This window comes from Chionomys nivalis, chromosome 8 (assembly GCF_950005125.1).
Source record: "Chionomys nivalis chromosome 8, mChiNiv1.1, whole genome shotgun sequence".
Lineage (NCBI taxonomy): Eukaryota > Metazoa > Chordata > Mammalia > Rodentia > Cricetidae > Chionomys > Chionomys nivalis.
The window spans coordinates 2672743-2693272 of NC_080093.1; the positions used below are offsets into that span (position 1 = coordinate 2672743).

Consider the following 20530-nt stretch of genomic DNA (forward strand, 5'->3'; position numbering starts at 1 on the left):
ATGTGTGTGTATATATATATATATATGATATATATCATATATATAATATGATATATATATGATATTTATCAGAAGCCCATGCCAAAAATGAGTATTCCAAATAGTTAACTAGCACCTAGAAGGGTCTTCAGTCAGTGTCATTTAGGAATCAAAAATATAATCCACAATAAAGCACCACACTACGAATGCAGGAATAGTTTTTTGAAAACCCAGTGAAGTAGAAAGTAGCAAGTGTTGACAAGGACAGAGACATGGAGTCCTCACACACACTGGTATAAATGCAAAAGTGTGTAGTTGATGTGAAAACCATCTCACATTTCCTGAAGGAAAAATATATCAAATAGAAAACAGTCCAAAGGTCCCATATGACCTACCAATTCCACTCCTAGATGGAGTTCTCAAAAAGATTTGAAAATATATGTTTACTCAAATACTTGTGAACAAATATTCATGGCAATGCTATTCAAAACAAAGAAATAATCTGAATGGTCACTGATAAACACACAAAATAGTGTGTGGACATAAGGAACATTATTCACCCACAAAAGGGAAATGAATACTATTTATCATACTACAGCATGGATGAGTCTAGAAATACTGTAAAAGACACAGGTAAGTCACAAAATGTTACTACTGTGCACCTACACCTGTACAGCATGTCCACAGGCAACAGAGGTGGATGGCTTAGGACGTGGGGCTGGTAACCCTTGGGAGCTTAGGGACTATGTGGTGAGACACAGGTGAGTCACAAAATGTGCACCTACATCTGAACACGTCCACAGGCAATAGAAGTTCATGGCCTAGGATGCAGGGCTGGTGAGCCTTGGGAGCTTAGGGACTATGCAGTGGCTGCTAACAAATGCAGTGCTTCTTTCTGGGGAGATGAAAATGTTCTACAATCAATGACCACAGCACAACCTTGTGAAAAGATTATAAATCACTGCTTTCTAACTTTAAAAGATGTACTTTTTTTTGTAAAGTGACCTAGCAGCTGTGTTCTCACCCTCGTCTTAAGAGAAAAGGTCATCACAAAAGCTTCAGTGCCCTGTACACCTTTCCCTGATTACAGCTATCTGCCACCCCTAACAGGGACAATCACTGTCTTGATGTGCTATTTATCATCCCATGAATGTCATTATACATTAACTATATTTAAATACCTTCACAGGACAGACTTGTGCTCCGTATATTTGGTGCTCTTGCACTTACATAGTTTCTGTAGGTTGCTTTTTAGCATCTTATGTTTTGAAGATGAATTATTTTCAAGTTATTGTTTATTTTTTATTGTATATTTCCTTTCTGCTCCTCTCCCTCTCTTTCCCCTGCCCTTCTGTCTCCCATGATTCCCATGCTCTCAATTTACTCAGGAGATCTTGTCTTTTGCAAAGTCCCATGTAGTTTAGATCTATGTAAGTCTCTCTTAGGGTCCTCATTGTTATCTAGGTTCTCTGGGATTGTGAATTGCACACTGGTTTTTCTTTGCCTTATGTCTAAAAGTCACTTATGAGTGAGCACATATGATATTTCTTTTTCTGGGTCTAGGTTACCTTACTTAATATGATGTTTTCTAACTCCATCCATTTGCCTACAAATTTCAAGATGTCATCATTTTTTTTTTTTTCTGCTGTGAAGTACTCTATTGTGTAAATGTAGCACATTTTCCTTATCCATTCTTTGATCGAGGGGCATTTAGGTTGTTTCCAGGTTCTGACTAGAACAAATAATGCTGCTATGAACATAGTTGAGCACATGTCCTTGTGGTATGATTGAACATCCTTTGGGTATATACCCAAAATCGGTATTGCTAGATTGAGGAAGGTTGTTTCCTAATTTTCTGAGAAATCGCCATACTGACATCCAAAGGGGCTGTATGGGTTTACACTCCCAACAGAAATGTTATACTAACACCTGACACCTGGGATTGAGAAGCTATATTCCTTGTAATAGGAACCTAGCTTGTCTTTGGCCCCATTTTGGGGCTTTCTCCAGGCATCCCAAACTGCCACTAATCTTTATTAAAAAAAAAAAAAAGTCCACTTTATATCCTGAAAGGCTTTAAAGGTATTCACGTAGAGTGATTCATCCTTAGCTAAGAGACAATGTGGGGCAAGAGGCTGAGACAGTGGATCTGCAGGAGGGCCTGCTTGTTGATTCCCGACTGCCCGGCCGCTTAGCCCCAAAACAATCACACAGAAACTGTATTAATTAAAACACTGCTTGGCCCATTAGCCCTAGCTTCTTATTGGCTAACTCTTATATTAATTTAACCCATTTCTATGAATTTGTATATCACCATGTGGCAGTGGTTTACCAGCAAAGATTCTAACTAGTGTCTGTCTCAGGCAGAGGATCCATGTCAGAGATAAGCCAATTTGTAACAGGAAGACCACTTATTTGTTCCAGGTGTCCAGAACCAAAATAATCACATAGAAACTGTATTAATTAAATCTCTGCTTGGCCCATTAGCTCTAACTTCTTATTGGCTCTTACATATTAGTTTAACCCATTTCTATTAATCTGTATATCACCACGAGGTTCTGGCCTACCAACAAAGTCTCAGCACATCTATCTCCGGCAGTGGGTCCATGGCATCTCGCTGACTCAGTCCTTCTTCCTCCCAGCATTCAGTTCTGTCTTCCCTGCCTACCTACATTCTGCCCTATCAACTGGCCAAGACAGTTTCTTTATTCATAAATGAAAGCAACACATGGAAAGAAGAACCTCCTACACCATGTATTATCAAGGGCTCAAGGACAGCCTAGGATAGATGCAGATTTAAAGGCCAACCCCAGGTATAGATTGAGATCCTATCTATTAAACCAAACAAAATCCCAGACTCCCCTGCCAATGCTGAATTCTGTCCCTTGCGCTGCAGGTTGAAATGTTTGAGGACTTTCCTCCTAAAACCCTCAAACACTGGGCTGCACAGGAGAGCAGCAACTGCTGGTCTCCATCCTCCTCCCTCCAAGCTTCAGGAACACTGTCGAGGACCAGAACAGTGCTCCAGAAGGATGCATGGAACAGAGAAGGCCGGTGACAACACATACAGAACAAGAACAAGCTAATAATCGAGCTTTAATAAATGGTCTGTGACACGCTTTCGGACCTCTATCACATGTGAAGACAACAACAGCAACTATTGTCCAGCGAGCCCACAGAGGAAGGTTCTGCTGTTGGTGGCCTCATGCGAGGACAGCTGAGAGAGTCATGAGTCTCCAGTTACACGAGCCAGCAACACCCTTTTGTTTGTTCAGCAGAATCTTTGTCGTGCAATGAGCTAACAAGAGTCTTCTTTCATCTATATCTTTAAGTAAACTTTAATCAATTAAAAAAGGATAAGCAGTATAAGATAAAACATTTTCTTTAATACACAATTTTTAAAAGAAAACAAATCACCTCAACTAAAACCTTCTGTTTTAATATTATAAATTGATATTAACTTATCATATATAATAATTTATGGTTTATTCTTTCCTTGATTTAATAATTCAGTACCAAAAGATGACTTCTCAAGTTCTGAGAGAGTGACTGACCTTACCAATTAAATGGCAGAGTGTCTACATTTACATATAAAAATATAATTGGAGCCATTTTATTATTTCATTCTAATATATTCTCTTTAGAATTCATAAAACATTATTTTATTGTTCTTAAGGTATTTCTGCATACCTACAAGTAACAGTCAGACCAATCAGGTTACTTTTAGGAATACGTATGTACCTACATATACATACAGGCATGCAATAAAAGAGTAGGCCATGATTTTGAAGGAGAGTAGGGAGGCTTATGGGATGGTTAGGAGGGAGAAAGAAGAGGTAAAATGTTGTTTATATTATAATCACAAAATTAAAAAAGAAAATATATTTATCCTTCAAAATATGGCAAATATGATAATTAGTCTAATCCTTTCCTCCATTTACCCATCTCACAGGAGTATGGAGAAGTATTGGGTTTTATATGTTTATAAAAACCACCCAAACTATAATTACATGCCATTTTTTACACATAAGAAACTCAATGAGTTGCTTCTAAGAAATTACGCTAGTTCTCTAAGCCTTAATTTTAGTTCCTCTGGCATCCACACTACAAACCCTTCCACTGACCAGTGGAACTTTAGGCAGACCAGTGAACGTTAAGGCAACCACAGAATTCTCTCAGCTTCTGCTTTCACAATACTAAGCGTAACTGGGCATACTGTAGCTGCCCAACTCACTCATACAACCTGAGACTTTTAAAAGACTCATGCAGCCCTGAAAGGCAAATGCTATCATTCAAGTTCTAATTACATGCTACCTAGGTTCCATAGATTAGGGGAAAAAGAATACTATACTTCTGAATATATTTTTGATCACATGCAATTTCCTAAATAAATGACCCTAAATAGTTTCTGAATATACGAATATATAAGAGCTAAAATATTGCTCTAGTGAAGTCATGTTTTAGCTTCTCTTCATGCTGTTTCTGTTTGATAAATGGGTCAATAAGCACCAAGTCAAATATTCAAGTAAATGTATTTTCATTGTTATTGGCAGACATATAATTAACTGATTAAAAAAGAAACAGAGAATCAATTTATGATTACTACTTTAGCTCTTCCCATTATTCATTTACATTATAATCTTAATTCCACTTTCAAATATTTATATATACACACCATCTTGACTCTAATTATAAATCAAATTACCTGAACTACAAGTTAATGTTGTATGAACTGTGACCCTCATATGCTAGTTTTATTAGTAAGATACAATTAGATTATTACCCATGTATATGAGTTGATTAAAAAGCAATGGACATTTATGAGCCTATATTAATTAATTTCAATGAATGCTTTTAAACAATATTAGAGATTTACTGTGTTTTCTCTGGCACAAACAATTAAATCAACATTTTCTTTAGGTGTGTGTAGATGTCAATACCACATTTCCATTATCAGGTAAAACAAGTAGCTAACAAAGAAAGTATTACAAAGAATAATAATTTGTCTTACAAAAGAAACATTACAAAGAAAAAACATTTAAAATAAAATATTTACTATCTGCTGTCAGGACAGTATCTTCACCAATCCCAGAAAAAATGCACTTTATACAAAAATTTACAGAGGTGACCTTTAAAGAATATTGCCCCTGATGCAAAGCTTCAGACGCATTACTACATGTCATGAAAGAATGATCAGGATGAGCTCAAGAATCTGGTTTAATAGAGTTATATTTTCCTTAATCAACTGTGTCTTTTGTGGTAGTTATTTTGGTTTTATATTATATGTTACAGACAGGTCATTTCAATACTCAGCTTCTTTACCTACAAAAGTGGAATGATGGCTCCTCCTCTCAGCGTGACACCAGAGCTAAAAGAGTTAATGTGGTCTTTGGGCAGTACCCAGGACATGAGCCCTATTAGCAGCCAAGACCAGGGAGTGTGGAGGTGGTGATGTCTGTCTGTCTTTCTGTCTCTCTGTGACCCTTTTCTTCATTGGCTTCAATTTGCCAACTTTCATATTATCTTAATTTTCTTCAAGGAAAAGACAGCTACATCATGACACTGTCCATGTTTTGCCCATCCCACCAGCTTTGGGCACTGTCACTTGGGGCTACTTTCTCTCTCATTACAGGAAAAACAAGAGCTAAGGGCTCAATGAATAATAGCCCCAAATTATATTTTCAAAGACAGTCTCTTGTAGTTGAAAGGGGAGGCAAGGAAAGACTGATGGGTGGTGCAGTACTCACAGTTAGGAGGAATGCATCCAGGTATTCTACTGCACAGCAGGGTGACTAGAGCTAATAACATACACTAAAAGATTCAAAGATACGTAATATTTTCACCACAAAGAGAAGATAAATGTTGGCATAAACACATTAACCTGGATTTGAGCATTATAAAATGTATGTAAAAAACACATGGACCCACAAACATGTACAAATTTGTGAAATTAAGATAGCTCTTTCCTTACTCTTACACTCTCCGTAATGAACACACTCACATACAATGTTTTTTAAGTAACAAACACAGGAGAATAAAGGTGGAAAAGAAAAATAAATCTAAAAATGTTCCTCTCAAAGACTGAAAACATGAGTCTGTGCTGATGATTGGTAAAGGAATTTTACATAGCTATCCAGGGAGGACTTTATGATATATGAGCAAGATGGGGAAAGAAGAATGGATACTCACTGGGAGGATGAAGGCTCCAGAATTACATTATTCACAGAAAACTTAAAATTCTTCACAATTGTAAGCTAAATTAGAATGATCATTTACAAATTTATATGTAGTTTACATATAAATTTATATTCAGTATGTAAGAAAATGAATATTTTATAGACAAAAGTATAGTAACTATGTAAACAGACTATGCACACTACTCGCATATTTAATCTTTAAGTGTTGGAACACTATCTTGGACATCTGTGTCCTCCTACCCAGAGTGAGGCCACCATGTGGTCTCACCATCTTCACTATCTGTCCCCATCTTCGTGATCAGGGTGCAAAGAGCCCCCTAAAAGCACTTTTATTGCCCCTCTCTGGTCAAATCCAGAATCACTTTCCTCTTACTGTATGCACCAGCCCTCGGCTGGGGTCTAGAGTCCCCCCTCGATGTTCCTGGGGGCATATCTGGCCCCCCTTTGCTACAAGGTTCCTTCTACATCTCTTTGCTTCCCCGGAATTCTACCCAGAGCTCAGAATCTTTCCTGAAGCTAGCAGACGCCCTTGGTTCAATTTTTTAAAACCCAGGACTTTACAAAGGCATCAGGAGGAGAAATGAGAGCAAGAAAAGGATACTTTTAGATGAGGCATGTCCAAAATGTGGTAGTGAACGGAGAAGCAGAAAGCCAATACGCATTGAAAGATACACGCAATCCATTACATCCACACAGCATACTTAAATTATTTAGCATTTAAAATTTATATGCTGCACTAACTACTTATTGAACAATTATTCTTTCAATGACATTGTGTTCTCTTATAAACATTAACCATCACACAAAATGGACAATGAATTCGTTATTTAAGGCTGGCTTCCTTGGGGCCACTTCCTATTAAAAACTAAAGATACCGCCGGATTCAGAACATTAAATATTAGACAACACAGAACTAGAGTATCTAATTCTCGAGTTTCCTGGTTGAAGGGTAAGTAAACAGTGAAAGTTTCCCAAAGCCAAGATCAGATCTTCTCAAGCACTAATTAGCATGGTCTATGCATCCATACCTTGGATTCCAGCTTGACTTTCTCTTCATTGAGATCCTCTGTCGCTTTCTTAATCCTCCCACGACATCTGGTAATTTCTGATCTCACTGCAACACACGCGCACACAAAATCTTAACTCACATGCACCTTGAGTCTCAAGTCTCCATCTCAGAAGCAGTTGGCATGTGACTTTTCAACTGTCGTTCCCTCCAGACTGCAAACTCCCCTCCCTCCTCTGCTCCTGACACCCCGCTCCAGAAGGCCCGGGCCCCTGACCTTCCCGCAGTGCCCTGCGGCTCTCCTCCGCCTGGTGCTCAGTGAAGATGATGTGCTCAAACAACGACTCCAGACTCATCTCGGCGGCTCCTGCGGATCCTTCGTGCGCCTTTAAATATTTTATACGGGAGCCTGAGGATCCTGGAAAACACAAGCAAGAAGGCTTCCAGGGCGGTGCCCAGCTGGGCTGCCCGCAGCACCCACGCCTGCGCAGGCCGGGCTGGCAGGGCGAAGGCCAGGGCCTTGGCCTTGCTCCTCAGTCCTCTCCGCCATGCCCTGAGGGTTTCCAGCCTTGCCTGCTTCTGAGGTGGGCGCAGTTGCCCCGGAGAAGCCAAGGGGGAGGGCAGCAGCCTCTGCTGGGGCCAAACTTCCCGCCCCTCTCCAGGGAGCTTCCCCTCGGGTGAGCTGGCCTCGAGCTGGACTCGCGAGAACCGGACCTGGGAGGAGATGCCTCGAGCTGGCCTCGTGCTGGCCTCACGAGAACTGGACCCGGGAGAAGCCTCAAGCAGACTCGCGAGAACTGGACCCGGGAAGAGAAGGCATCGTGCTGGCCTCTTGCTATTCTCGCGAGAACTGGACCCTGGAGAAGAAGCCTCATGCTGGCCTCGTGCTGGCCTCGCGAGAACTAAACCCAGGAGGAGAATGCCTCGTGCTGGCCTTGCGAGAACTGGACCCAAGAGGAGAAGCCTTGTGCAGGTCTCACGAGAACTGGGCCCAGGAGGAGAAGGTCTTGTGCTGGCCTCTTGTTATTCTCGCGAGAACCGGACCTGGGAGGAGAAGGCCTCGTGCTGGCCTCGCGAGAAGTGAACTACAGGAGCGCTGTGGAGCAATCTGTAGCCGTTCTGCACTCAGGGGTTTGGGCCTTTGATAGAGCTGGGAAGCCCAGTGTGCAAGACACAGACACCGGTGCTATAAAGTGCAAAGGACCCGGGTTTTAAATATCAACTTTTGCAAAGTCTCACCCTCGGAGGCTAGCAAAGACTCCTACAAATGTACAATGTCTGACATTCCCCCTTAATCACCCTTTGTAATCAGGGCATCATCTTTTTTGTCTCCTCCGAAATTAATCATTGCCTTTTGTAATCAAGCCTTGGTAATATTAACACTTCAATACCTGCACAATGTGTGTCAGAGACCAAAGTGGCTGCTAATTAAAGCTTAAGTGTGAAAGGCACCTTTGGGGCTTTTGAGTGAGTTTTTTTTTTAATTAAAAAAAAAGTTTTCAGTTTTGGTAGGTCAAAATATTGACATTGTAATAAACATTTGACTTTATTGTGAATGTAAATTGACAATGGCTAGACTTTTAAAAGTAACTTCTAGTTTTAATTGCTTAAAATTAAGTAAAATAAGGTAAATGTAAATTTTGTCACATACAATAGAGTTAATTAATAGCCCATTAATATCTTGATATAATCAGTTATAAATTTTAACTAATTCTGAATTTCTACCTTAATTTTCATTAAGTCGTGTCTGCATGAAATTTAACATTTAAACTAACAGAATACATATTGAAAACTGTAATGAATTGGAAAAGAATTGCTCAGAGCTATTCAGAACAAATAGTGATGAAAATTTACAAGCCTTTTGGGTAACCCTTCTTGCCAAGCATTTTTTTTTTATTTACAACCTTGAAGTCTCAGGAATAAGGAGTAATAATTTTATTTCATTACTTATGTAATATCCAACCACATAATGGTTAACATATAATTCCATTATATAATACTCGATATTATTTATCTTCTAAGTGCTCTGTTTCTGAGCTCTCTCGGTCCATTTCAGATGACTTTTGTCATTCATTTTCTAGGTTAATTCGGGAGACAGACATAAAATATTTCAATAAAAAATGAGTTTAATAAACTAGTTATCTTGATGTGTGTCAATTCTTTTAATCAAGACGCGCATTATGTTTTTGTTAGTTAAAGGACGGAGACCTAAGTAACTTGTCCATAGTCAGGTATGATACCTATGACAGACAATTCAGGTCTCGGGTCCTGCTCCTCACCTCATGAAGAGGCACACTTCGTACATGAACGTAGACTGAAACCAGGAAATCGGGGATTAAGAGCTATGAATTCAGTTTTGGATTCAGCTGTGATTTTCTTACTGCATCATAAGCATAATGGACTTACCATTTTATTTGTAACTCTTTGTGAGCAGATTCTATAACTTCTATAACTCATGATCCTCTGTTGTATGTGTGCACGTGTACAGTTTAGATATACAGGAAGGAAACGAGCTCTTCTGTCTATTCAAGGATGAAAGATGACTCTGCTTACAGTTTGAGCCACTTCCTTCGAGCACCTGCATGGAGGTTCCTAAGCTGTGTCACGGTGACCATAAAAGCAAAGGATTTCTGGAGAGAGTCATTACCAATTAGCATTGCTCCCTTCGGAGTTCTTTCTTGTGGTCTTGCCTAGGAGCCGTTCTCACAGAAAGGCTGGTTTTTCAAAGCAATGATGCCTTTCTAGCACTGTAATTTTACTAGTTACACTCAAACTCTGTCTGCCATTTAGCATGCACTATCTGCACTGAAAGTTGGCAGAGTGAATTCTGGGAGGCCTTGGAAAGCCTGCCTGCCTCTCTCACACGTGAGAACAAGAGAAGGATCAGGCAGAGAAGCGCTATCCTCCTGCTCTAGGGTCCTCCAGACACTCCAGAACATCCTAGCCTTTTAAATCTTAGTGGAATCTTCTTAGATGTATTACAGCTATAGACACTAACTGGGTTTTAAATTTTAATTTTGTTTATTGAAACAGTCATAACTATGTAAGCCTGCAATTTAAATTTTACCATTTTCATAATAATGAATTGAAGTAACATTAAGATATTAAAATCTAACTTTATTCATACATTTTGTATAATGTTAAGACTATTTTCTCTTATAGCTATGCATGCTGATTGCATCCCATAATGCACAGAGCAAGGTTGGCATTATTTAAATTTATGCCAAATAAAAATGGTATACGACATGATAAAACTTTGTGGGCACACTATTTTCTGAAAATGTATCTTCTGAGTCTAAAAATGGAAAATGATTCATTCAACAACTGTTTAATGAATTTCTGCTTTTCATTCAACATTCATTCAACAAATATTATTGAACATCTCCTATGTGCTATGTTAGAGAAACAACCACAAGATTTAATAAAAACAGAGCTACATGAAAAACCCATTTTTCTTCCCCTGGATAGTTCTAGTCTCATTGGAGAATTATTATATTTCTCAGCATTTTGGCAGCAGGATAAACAACTGCTTTCAGATGCTTCGACAGATGTTCCTCAGAAGGAAAGTCAATTATTTGCATTATGACGCCCACATGATTCCCAGACCTAAACTTTCCATCTGTGCACGTTTCACCGAATTGCCTACCTATGGAACGCGACTGAGGATCATTCACCGTGTCTCACCCTCGGCATTCGCTTCTGATCACTTAGCACCTGGGCCATGCAGACATCAATAATTGTTTTTGCTAGAAGGCCTTATAGAAGGCTCTGTTGTTCTTGTGATTTAAAATGCATTTCCTCTCCTTTCTTAGATGGATGACTTTCCTAAGATCTAGCCCTGCTTGTAAATACCCACCAGCCCAGGGCATGCATAGTGCCATGAAAGAAAGAAAAGTAATTCATTCATTTTATGTTTTTCTTAGGGCATTCACCATAAGGAAAAAAACATTGTGGGTTCAACTAAGTTTAACAACCTTTTATTGAGAATCTACTAAGTTTGGATCTCTCTCGTGGGTATTAAGAAGGCTACAAGGTTAGAAAGCTGCCCGCCCTGCCCTTCTGGAGGTCACGGTCTATCCAGTGGGGCAGAGCTTACACTAATAGCTTCAGAATAAGTGTTATGCATTATTTTCATACCTGTGCTTTTCAAATTTGTTGGAGGAGAGAGAATATTTCTGATGCAGACCATCTAGGAAGACTTACCAATAGAGGTAAATGACAGTCAGACGGTTAATAGAAGAAGGGACAACAACAGGAAGTCATATGCAACCAATATTAAGTATTTCACATTTTCACATATACGATATAGATTCATTTAATGCTTCAGGAAGTGAGTGGAATGTCCCATATTGGTCTGCAAAATAAATTGACCGCCTGGGTTAGGAATACTAAGAAAACAGGACTACCAGTTTGCATGTTGAATATTGAGTAGCATGCTGTCTTAGTTCATCTGGGTTATAATTGCAAAGTAACATAAACTGGGCAGCTTTTAAACATTGGAAATTTATTTCTATTTTGAAAGCACTGGAATTCAACATTAAGGTGTCTCTACATTCAGCGTGGGCCTGCTTCCTAGTTCATAGACACCTACTGGCTTCACTGTTACCAGGCAGGTGGGACTAGTTAGCACTGTGCCGCCTTTTCCATAGAAACACAGATTTCAATCACTTGATCTCTGCCCTTGTCGTCTAATTGGTTCTTCAGAGTGTCACGTCTGGTAGCAGCAGCTTAGGAGTTAAGATCAGACAGTGAAGTGGGGAGGGAGACACAAACGTTCACACCACAGCACTCACAGTGTGCCAACCACCATGGAAATCACTGACTGGAATGAATCATCACTACCAGCTCAATAACCCAATGGGAACAGTTCGCTGTTGTGTTGACCACTGGGCAGAGAAAGCTGGATAACTCTTCCATCATGCAGGAGCAGGATGGAAGTAGCAGAGTCAGGATGTGCATCCCCATGATCTAGGAGCTTCTTCAGTCTCTGAAACCTCAAGGAAAAGATGTTTTGAGCATGTTTCATCAAAGGTAGATATCTCTAAAACCTCTTATTATCAATTAATACTTATGAAGATAATCTCAGACATATATTCTATATTTTAATATGAATTAAGATAAAATGTGACTGAAGGAAATACAGTTTTGGTAGAAGCTGATGGCCCTCACCTTTAATCCCAGCACTCGGGAGACAGAGATAGACAGATCTGGGAGCTTGAGGTCAGTCATGGTTACAGAGCAAGACTCCATCTCAAAAAATAAAATGCTGGTAATAGACCTTGCCTTCAGATTTAACCAGCTGTGTATCCGATGTGTGCAGCTAGAGCAGAAATCTCTGTGAAATGTTGCATTTGTTTCTCGGGGTTTATATTAGCTTCCTATGCGTTCTGGAACAGCACCACACAAAAGGTTCTGAACAAGAGAACTGTGTTCTACCGCAGCTCAGGGGGCCGCAGATCAGAGCAAGCTGGCAAGGGGCACTTGGGGCATGGATCTCCCACCCCTTCCTCTGGTGTCATTTGGAAGTCCCCATGTGTGTGCCTTTCTGTTCCCTCTTTTCTCCTTTGAAGGATACCGGTCATCTTAGGTAAGAGGACTCCAGCTCACCAAGATGATCTCATCTCAGCTCATCATACCTGCAAATGTCCCAGTTTCAAGTGCAGTCACTCTGTAGTGCTGGAGGCAATGACTTCAGCACCTCTCTGGAGAGGACACGCCACCCAGAACAGTCCTGAAAAACCAAGCTTTAAGAAACAGGCTTTTTACTTTGTTTGTTTTATAACTAGTACAGTTTTTCAGTACTAGAGTAAAGCATGCTAGTGGCGTAAAGGGGCTTTAGGAGTCGATTACCCAGGGACTGAGAGGTGGCTCAGCGCTATCGCAGTGGACTTGAGTTGTGTCCCCAGCACCCACACTGGGTGGCTCAGAACCACCTACAACTCCAGCTGAGAGGGAATGTAGCAGCCCTGGTTTCCATGGGTACCGTACGTGTACACACACCATGCATGTACAAACAAATAGAAAGAAATCTTTAAAAATAACTTTAAAAGTCTTTACAATCTTTCCTCTTTCTACCATTTTTTGAAGGGTCGCTTTGCATAGTGCTAGCAGTCCTGGATCTCACCTGCTTCTGTCTCCAGAGTACTGGGTTTAAAAGTGTGCCACAGTTATTTTTGAATTTACAGTCCCATGAGTGGTGGACAAGTACTCTACCAGTGAGCCATACCCCACTGCAAACAGTCAATTTTGTTTGTTTGTTTGTTTGTTTGTTTGTTTTTGAGACAGGGTTTCTCCATTAAACGTGACTGTCCTGGAACTCACTCTGTAGAACAGGCTGGACTTGAACTCAGATACCTGTCTGCCGCCGCCTCCCAAGTGCTAGAATTAAAGGTGTGTGCCACCACTGCCCGGCGCCAAAGAGTCAGTTCTTAATTACTGATTAAGAGTTTAATTAACAGGAAACTTTCTTATTGGCTCTGAAACAGAGTGTGGAAAAAATTCCACCAACACTTTAAGAGTCATTAAAGATCAAAGTCTTTGGTGAAAAAAAAATTGTAGCATGGCTGGAGAAAGGGATTTTTATATCATCAGAACCAGGACTCCCCCCTTCCCCCAGCACAGAAGTAGTACCCATAGCCACAAGGCAGCCTGTCAGGCTCAGAAAACAAAAACTAAATGACACTTGGAAATCATATTCTCTATCACATGCAGTTCATTTGCTTATTTAATGAATACTTATTGGGTAGGTGCTTATACATAAGGGGGTAAAGTTAAATAAAGCAAGGAGTTTGCAACAAGTATTTATCAAGTCATAGTTTCCATGACAACAAAATTTAGTGGTTTGAAATTACATAATGAGTAGAAGAAAAATTAAAGAGGTTTTTTCTTATTACTGACTCCTTGTTTAAATTATTAATATAGGACTCGGGGCATGGCTCACAGGGTAAAGGCATCGCCTCCAAGCCTGATGACCTGAGTTCTATCCCAGAACTCACATGATAAAGGAGAAACTGACTGCTGCAAGCTGTCCTCTGACCTTCACACTCTGACTGTGGCCTGACCATGTAGGTGTACGCACACACACACACACACACACACACACACACAGAGATAAAAACAATAGTTTAAAAAAGTAATAGTATTGCCTTTGCTTGTCTAATATAGCCTCACTAAAGAATTATCTTTTTTTTAAGTTTTATATGTTGATTTTATCTTACTGGGGAATGCCAGGCCACTGCACACATGTGAATGCCCCTTTTAGCATGTGGGACCCAGGGATGAAACTCAGGCCGCCATACTCGGCAGCAAGTGCCCTGAGCTGCTGAACCATCTCCCTGGTTGTAAACAGCTGAATCTTAATTATTATAGCACATGTTGCACTCTTATCTAGGTTGGTATTGCAATTTCTATGAATGTTTTTTATTAATTTAAGTGAATAGTGACTATTGGGGAAGTTGGGATAAATTTTAATATTGTTATTACTTTCTCTGAATGTCTCACAATGACACTGGATCATTAAAAAATTTAGTGTACATATTTACCTATACATAAATAGATGGAATGAGCTCTAAATTCTATTTATTCTTAAACACTTTGCTAAGTTGCTCATTTATCAGGATAAAATTACTTTGTGCTTTCAATGCTTAAAATGACCTTACTGGCCTTAGCACAATAGTATTATATTATATAATCCAGACACTGCCATTTTTTTCCCTCTACGATGCTATAGACAGCTCAAAATGTTTTATCATAGTGTACATGGCTCATAAACCTCATCTTTTATTTGACATTGCAGGCTGTTGATAATGGAATATCAAAAACTCTTGGAGAGAGTGAAAGGAAATAATTAGCACACATTTAAATAAATGAGCACACACACACAACCAATCTAAATCTAAGAATATCACAAGATCTCACAGTTAATTGAGTGGGATGAAAAAAAATAAATGAAGGGAGCTTAATGTCTCAGACAAGCATGGAAATATTGCAAAACATTAGAAGGACAGAGGAGATCCAGATAGTCTTCATCTGGCACTTGCCCTTCTGTTTATAAACTGTGTTTTCAAACCTGTTTGCTAATCTAATCTTCAGCTTTACCATTTCAAGGCAGTCTTCAGAGTAGAGCAGAAACCGGCTGAGACCACACTCAGCTCTGTGGTTTAGGCCCCAGTGACTACATCTGAGGGCTGTGCTTACAGGATCCAAGCCCTCATAAAAGAGATTCATGGTGATAATCTTAGACGAAATTAATAAAGCCTGAGAGAACTTGTCAGAAAAACATCCTCGAGATGATTTTATTTCGGTAATTGTTGTATTTTAAATGCTTTCATTTTCTTTTGTGATGTCTTTTATCTTACTTACAGATGCTATTGCTCATAAAATACAATAGTCCGTCCATGAGGCTGTAACTGGAAATGAAACAGTACTCTCATCTAGGCACTGATACGGAGATTTAAATCCTCTGCTTCAGTGTAAACCGGTTACCACGGAGGTCACAAAACAGGTGTTCACTTCCTTTAAGCACTGCTGTGATAGTTTATGTAACTGACCAAACGCCTTCTCTTTCTTTTATTCTGTCCCCAGTTTTGGTTGGCAGACTATTTGGAAAGTTTATGAGATGGACCGGCTTTTGTGTGCCTTGAGAAGTGGTACAGAACCTTTGGGTGCATCAGTGGAGAGTGGCTGCAGGCATCATTCAGCAAATGTTTATTGGGGACCTGGGATGACAATCTCTGTGGCACAACAGTGAGCAAAAACAGTGATCTTTTTATAGTAGCCAGTTCCGTGGGGACAACAAAGAAGAGATTATGCACACCCATTCATTCTGTGCAAACAGTCAATGCATGAGTTAAACACGTTAACGTGGGGGTAGGCACGCCAACGGCTCGTCAGGCTGCGCAGACTGCAGAATGGAGAAAACGTCAGTGGGGTTTGGGCACAGAAGGACTTGGCCAAAAGCACTGGTTTCAATCCTGCAGAGCCTCCAAAGGCACTGGTTTCAATCCTGCAGAGCCTCCAAAAGCACTGGTTTCAATCCTGCAGAGCCTCCAAAGGCACTGGTTTCAATCCTGCAGAGCCTCCAAAAGCACTGGTTTCAATCCTGCAGAGCCTCCAAAGGCACTGGTTTCAATCCTGCAGAGCCTCCAAAGGCACTGGTTTCAATCCTGGAGAGCCTCCAAAGACACTGGTTTCAATCCTGCAGAGCCTATAAAGGCACTGGTTTCAATCGTACAGAGCCTACAAAAGCAATGCAAGGGTTTTGGATGTTATTCAAAATTTGGAGGCAGATTCTAAAGACTTATACGGAGAAAGATTGCATTTTAAGTTGGAAGATAATAACAAAAACTTTCTGCTTCCTAGGTGGAGTAACAGTCTGTCATGGCGGACTCGTTGACACACATTGACCGAAGTTCAGGGTTCCCTTTGGCTGATAACCAGTTGTGCAGGCCTGAGAAGATCATTGACTCTTTTCACCATTTTCAAATGGGAATCAAAGATGCAGAGTAAATGAAAGGGAAGCAACAGGAGAGAGGAAGAAGAACTAGACACTCACTACTTATATATGGAAATTTCAGACTGTGAACAAGAACTGTACAATTTATTAATTTCATTGTCTCTGCCACTGTGGTTAAAGGTTAATATCAAGACCTCAGGGAAGAAAAAAATCAAGATCCAAGCCAGGATTCTCTTTTATAGCCCTTAAATTTAATTGTATTCAAGCATGTATATCACAGAAATTCATGGAAATATTCATGCAGGTATTGTAAATAATCACTGCCCGCTCCTTCCAGTGCCGATGCTGCTTCTGCTCTCCCACCTCCAGAGCAGGTCTACTTACACCCAATGCTGTAACCAATTATCACCTGCTTAGAAAAACCCACAGGACCCTTCTCTGCATCAGTTCTAATGGCTCAGCACCTGCTACAGGGTGTTGACATTTTATTGGGACTATAACAAATCATCACACACTTTAGTGTCCTTATGAAGGACTGTGCTGTGTGGCACTGTAGTTCCTCAAGTCTGATAGGAAGCCTGCCCTAGTGAGCTGTAGATGGAAGTTTCTGTCCCGCCCAGTTCCACAGCCATTCAGTCCAAAAGAAACCCACAGAGGCTTATATTAATTATAAACTGCTTGGCCTATTGATCAGGTTTATTATTAACTAGCTCTTACAGCTTAAATTAACCCATAATTCGTATCTATGTTTAGCCATGTGGCTTATTACCTTCTGACAGTAAGGTATTCTCATCGTGCTTCTTCTATGTCTGGGTGGTGACTAACTCTCTGCTTTTCCTCTTCCCAGAATTCTCCTAGTCTGGTTTCCCCACCTATACTTTCTGCCTGGCTACTAGCCAATCAGCATTTTATTAAACCAATATGAATGACAAATCTTTATGGTTTACAAGAGCATTATTCCACATCAGTGAGCAAAAGTGTTTACAGTACTTCTGGGGACTTTGGGAGACACTACGTTTTCTTGCTGTACCCAGTTTGTAAAAGCTGCCCACATTCATTGGTTTCTGGTTTCTTCTTTGGAGACAGCAAAGTAATATCCTTCAAGTTCTCTTCTATCTCATACCTCGTGACTCCCTTGCATGTGTCCTGTAATTCAGTACAATCTCCTCATCTGTAAACCCTTAATCACATCCTCAAAATCCCCTTGGCCTTGCGAAATGACATACGTGATGTTTGAGGATTGAGCTATAGAAAGCTTTGGAGACATTGTACTCTTTCCATGGTAGTTATGTCTTTAGCCACCACACTTTAGTACATGCAGTAAGATACTCAGAGTACTCATTAAAAAATGTTTCACAATCACAAAGGGAGATATGAAATTAAAGACTATGAGCGACGTGGAAAAACCTAAAAGTTGAACCATATCTCAAGACCTTTCTGGAGCACTGAAGACTTTGGATTATCTCCTCTTGGTTAGTAAACACCAGTACAAAACATTAAGAAAAGAGAGAGAAAGAAGAGTTGAGAAAAATAGGGGAAGGGTGTCTATTTCATTGTCAAGGTCCAAACCTCTTGTTAGGGTTCAGAAGGGGAGCAGGATAGAGGATGGGCCCTGACTGGCAGATCTCCACAAGGAAAAGCAGAGGCCCCTCGGGCATACCGTACTGAAGGAGAGCAGTAAGGGAGAGATGAGCAGTAAGGGACAGGGACAGTCCAAATGCAGGCAGCGATTCAAAGCCCCCGAGAATGGCTGATGAGGTCTAGGGAAATGTTAAGATGTATAAGGGATAGCTAATCTAGTGTACTTTATCTTCTCTTGGGAGGCAGGCGCCATATCTAATGGATCTTTGTAAATCAGACAGTGACCTGTATAAACAATGTCCTGAAATAAAGCCAGGAACAGCAGTTCAGTGCTAGGCTGGATCCACGGATCTTAGGCACTCCACCGACTGAAGCTTCTAGAAGGATTGGGCAAGCAAGCAGTAGGCATTCAAAGTCAATAATTCGGTGTTGAATGAGTAAAGAGAAATGGATGTATGTAAACCTTGGTAGGGACAACAGCTTTTACTGAAATCAACAAGCATTTGAGTATTTGTTTGAATAACAAGAAATGGCTGGAAATCAATACTATATTTAGTATATTGGCATCTTGATACACCCTTTTAAAACCCAAGTGATAGAATAACAAGGCCCATTTTTAGATCTATAAATAGAGTTGCAAGATATGTTAAGTAAAAATATACCATGTTCCATTATACTTGAATGTCTGACAAACAACAAAGAATTTTCAGTGTGTATTCCAAATATAGCATGGCAATACATCTTTGAAGTGACCTTGCACTTTAGGTAAATTATGACTTTGTAAAGATATCCTATTTTTATAGATGGAATTACTTAGGAAAACAAGAGAGATACTTTCCTGAGATAAGTATGCCCAAAAATGGAGCCAGGGAATGGTAGAGACCAACGGTGCTGTACAGACTTCATTGAGTTCCCAGTTTTCTTTCAGGGTCCCAGGACCCACATAGAAGAGTGAGGTGTGTCTCCTCATGCTTTCTGTTTAACAGGCCCCACGCAGCCATCCAAAGGGACAGTCATTGAGGTCGGCAAGAGTTGTCATATCCATGCCATCCGACTCACAGTCGTGTGTTGTTCCTAGGTTCATTTGTGCCTGATCCCAAGAATTTTTACCGATGTCTCCCCCAACCCCCAGCAGGCATTTACATGCTACCTGCCTGGTAGGCATGAAAATACCAGATGGTGCTTGGGAACAAAGCAGACCTGTTGCCATAGAAACGAGATACTATCCCAGCTCCATGCAGCTGCCATCTTTTTTTTTCTGTCCTTTCACTGAGGTGTTCTGATAAGAACAAATCCTGATGAAATATACAGATTCTCCCTGCCCCCAACGTGAACCTACACTCTCACCAACCTTGGGATACACCCAGTTCGCTCAGGTTTCTAAAACGATGGGGAGATGACTTGATTTCCAGCTCCTCTGATCAGGGTAGGAGTGGTAAGGCTGTGCTTTGGCATCATCTCTTCCCTTAAACAGCGATGATGCATCTGTTCCTTTCCTGAGGTAAGCAGTCCTTTGTGCAGGGAAGCCTCAGCTTTGACATTCCTGGAAGTGCAAAGTAAGAACATGTCATCCCTGGAAGGTCTCTGCCTAGCTGGAGAGCAGGGAGTGATCACTTCTCTTCCCTTGGTGCCCCTTGGGAGCTAGCAGAATGCTGAGCACTCAGGAGGAAGGCAATGAGTTCTTGTGGCTTACGGTCCAATTTGGAAGGATGCAGTTATCAACCACAAGCCTCACCTCTGCCTTACTCCTTCTGGCAGCTATAGGATCCTCAAAGGAGTATGACTGCTGGGAGGTCTTAGAGTCAGGTGGAAAGAGGGGGCCACAGCGTCTGTAAACCACTGGAACTAGATTAAGTCTTAGTGACTTAATAGTTGTGTTTAGCAATGAAGGGGTGTTGGAGTTGATGCATTTGGGGCAGTGGTTCCTGCTTCCATAAACTCACAAATACATTTTGACTTTGAGTAACACGCACAATCCCTCTTGTAGTGGCAGAGGTCCAAGACCAGTTTCCCTGGGTGGTCGGAGAGCTCAGGGGTTGAGGATGCAGTTCACAGGTAGAGTGCATGCAGAGGGTGTATGAGGTCCTGGATTTAATCTCCAGTGCATGGAGGAATAAAGGAAGATGGAGAAAGGGAGGGGGAAGGAGGGATGGAAAGAGAGAGCTGGGAGGAAGGGAGGGAAGGAGGGAGGGAGGGGCAGAAGGAGAAAGAGAGAGAGGGAGGGCAAAGCACTGTGGTCTGCTTGTTCCTCGGGGAACAGAATCTGTCTCTTCCCACTTCACAACCTCACCTATGTTTTCTGGCTCCATATTT

At 40.7% G+C, this 20530-nt stretch overlaps 1 protein-coding gene across 1 annotated transcript in view; it reads right to left on the bottom strand.

Moving 5' to 3' along the window:
* Window positions 1-7538, bottom strand: part of Ccdc172 (coiled-coil domain containing 172) — a 57137-nt gene extending 49599 nt beyond the window's left edge. The window contains exons 1-2 of the mRNA XM_057777519.1: window positions 7460-7538; window positions 7205-7290 (exon numbers count right to left, since the gene is read on the bottom strand). Of these exons, the coding sequence (XP_057633502.1) occupies window positions 7205-7290; window positions 7460-7538 (165 nt within the window). The remainder of the gene's footprint in view (window positions 1-7204; window positions 7291-7459) is intronic.
* Window positions 7539-20530: the final 12992 nt, after the last annotated feature.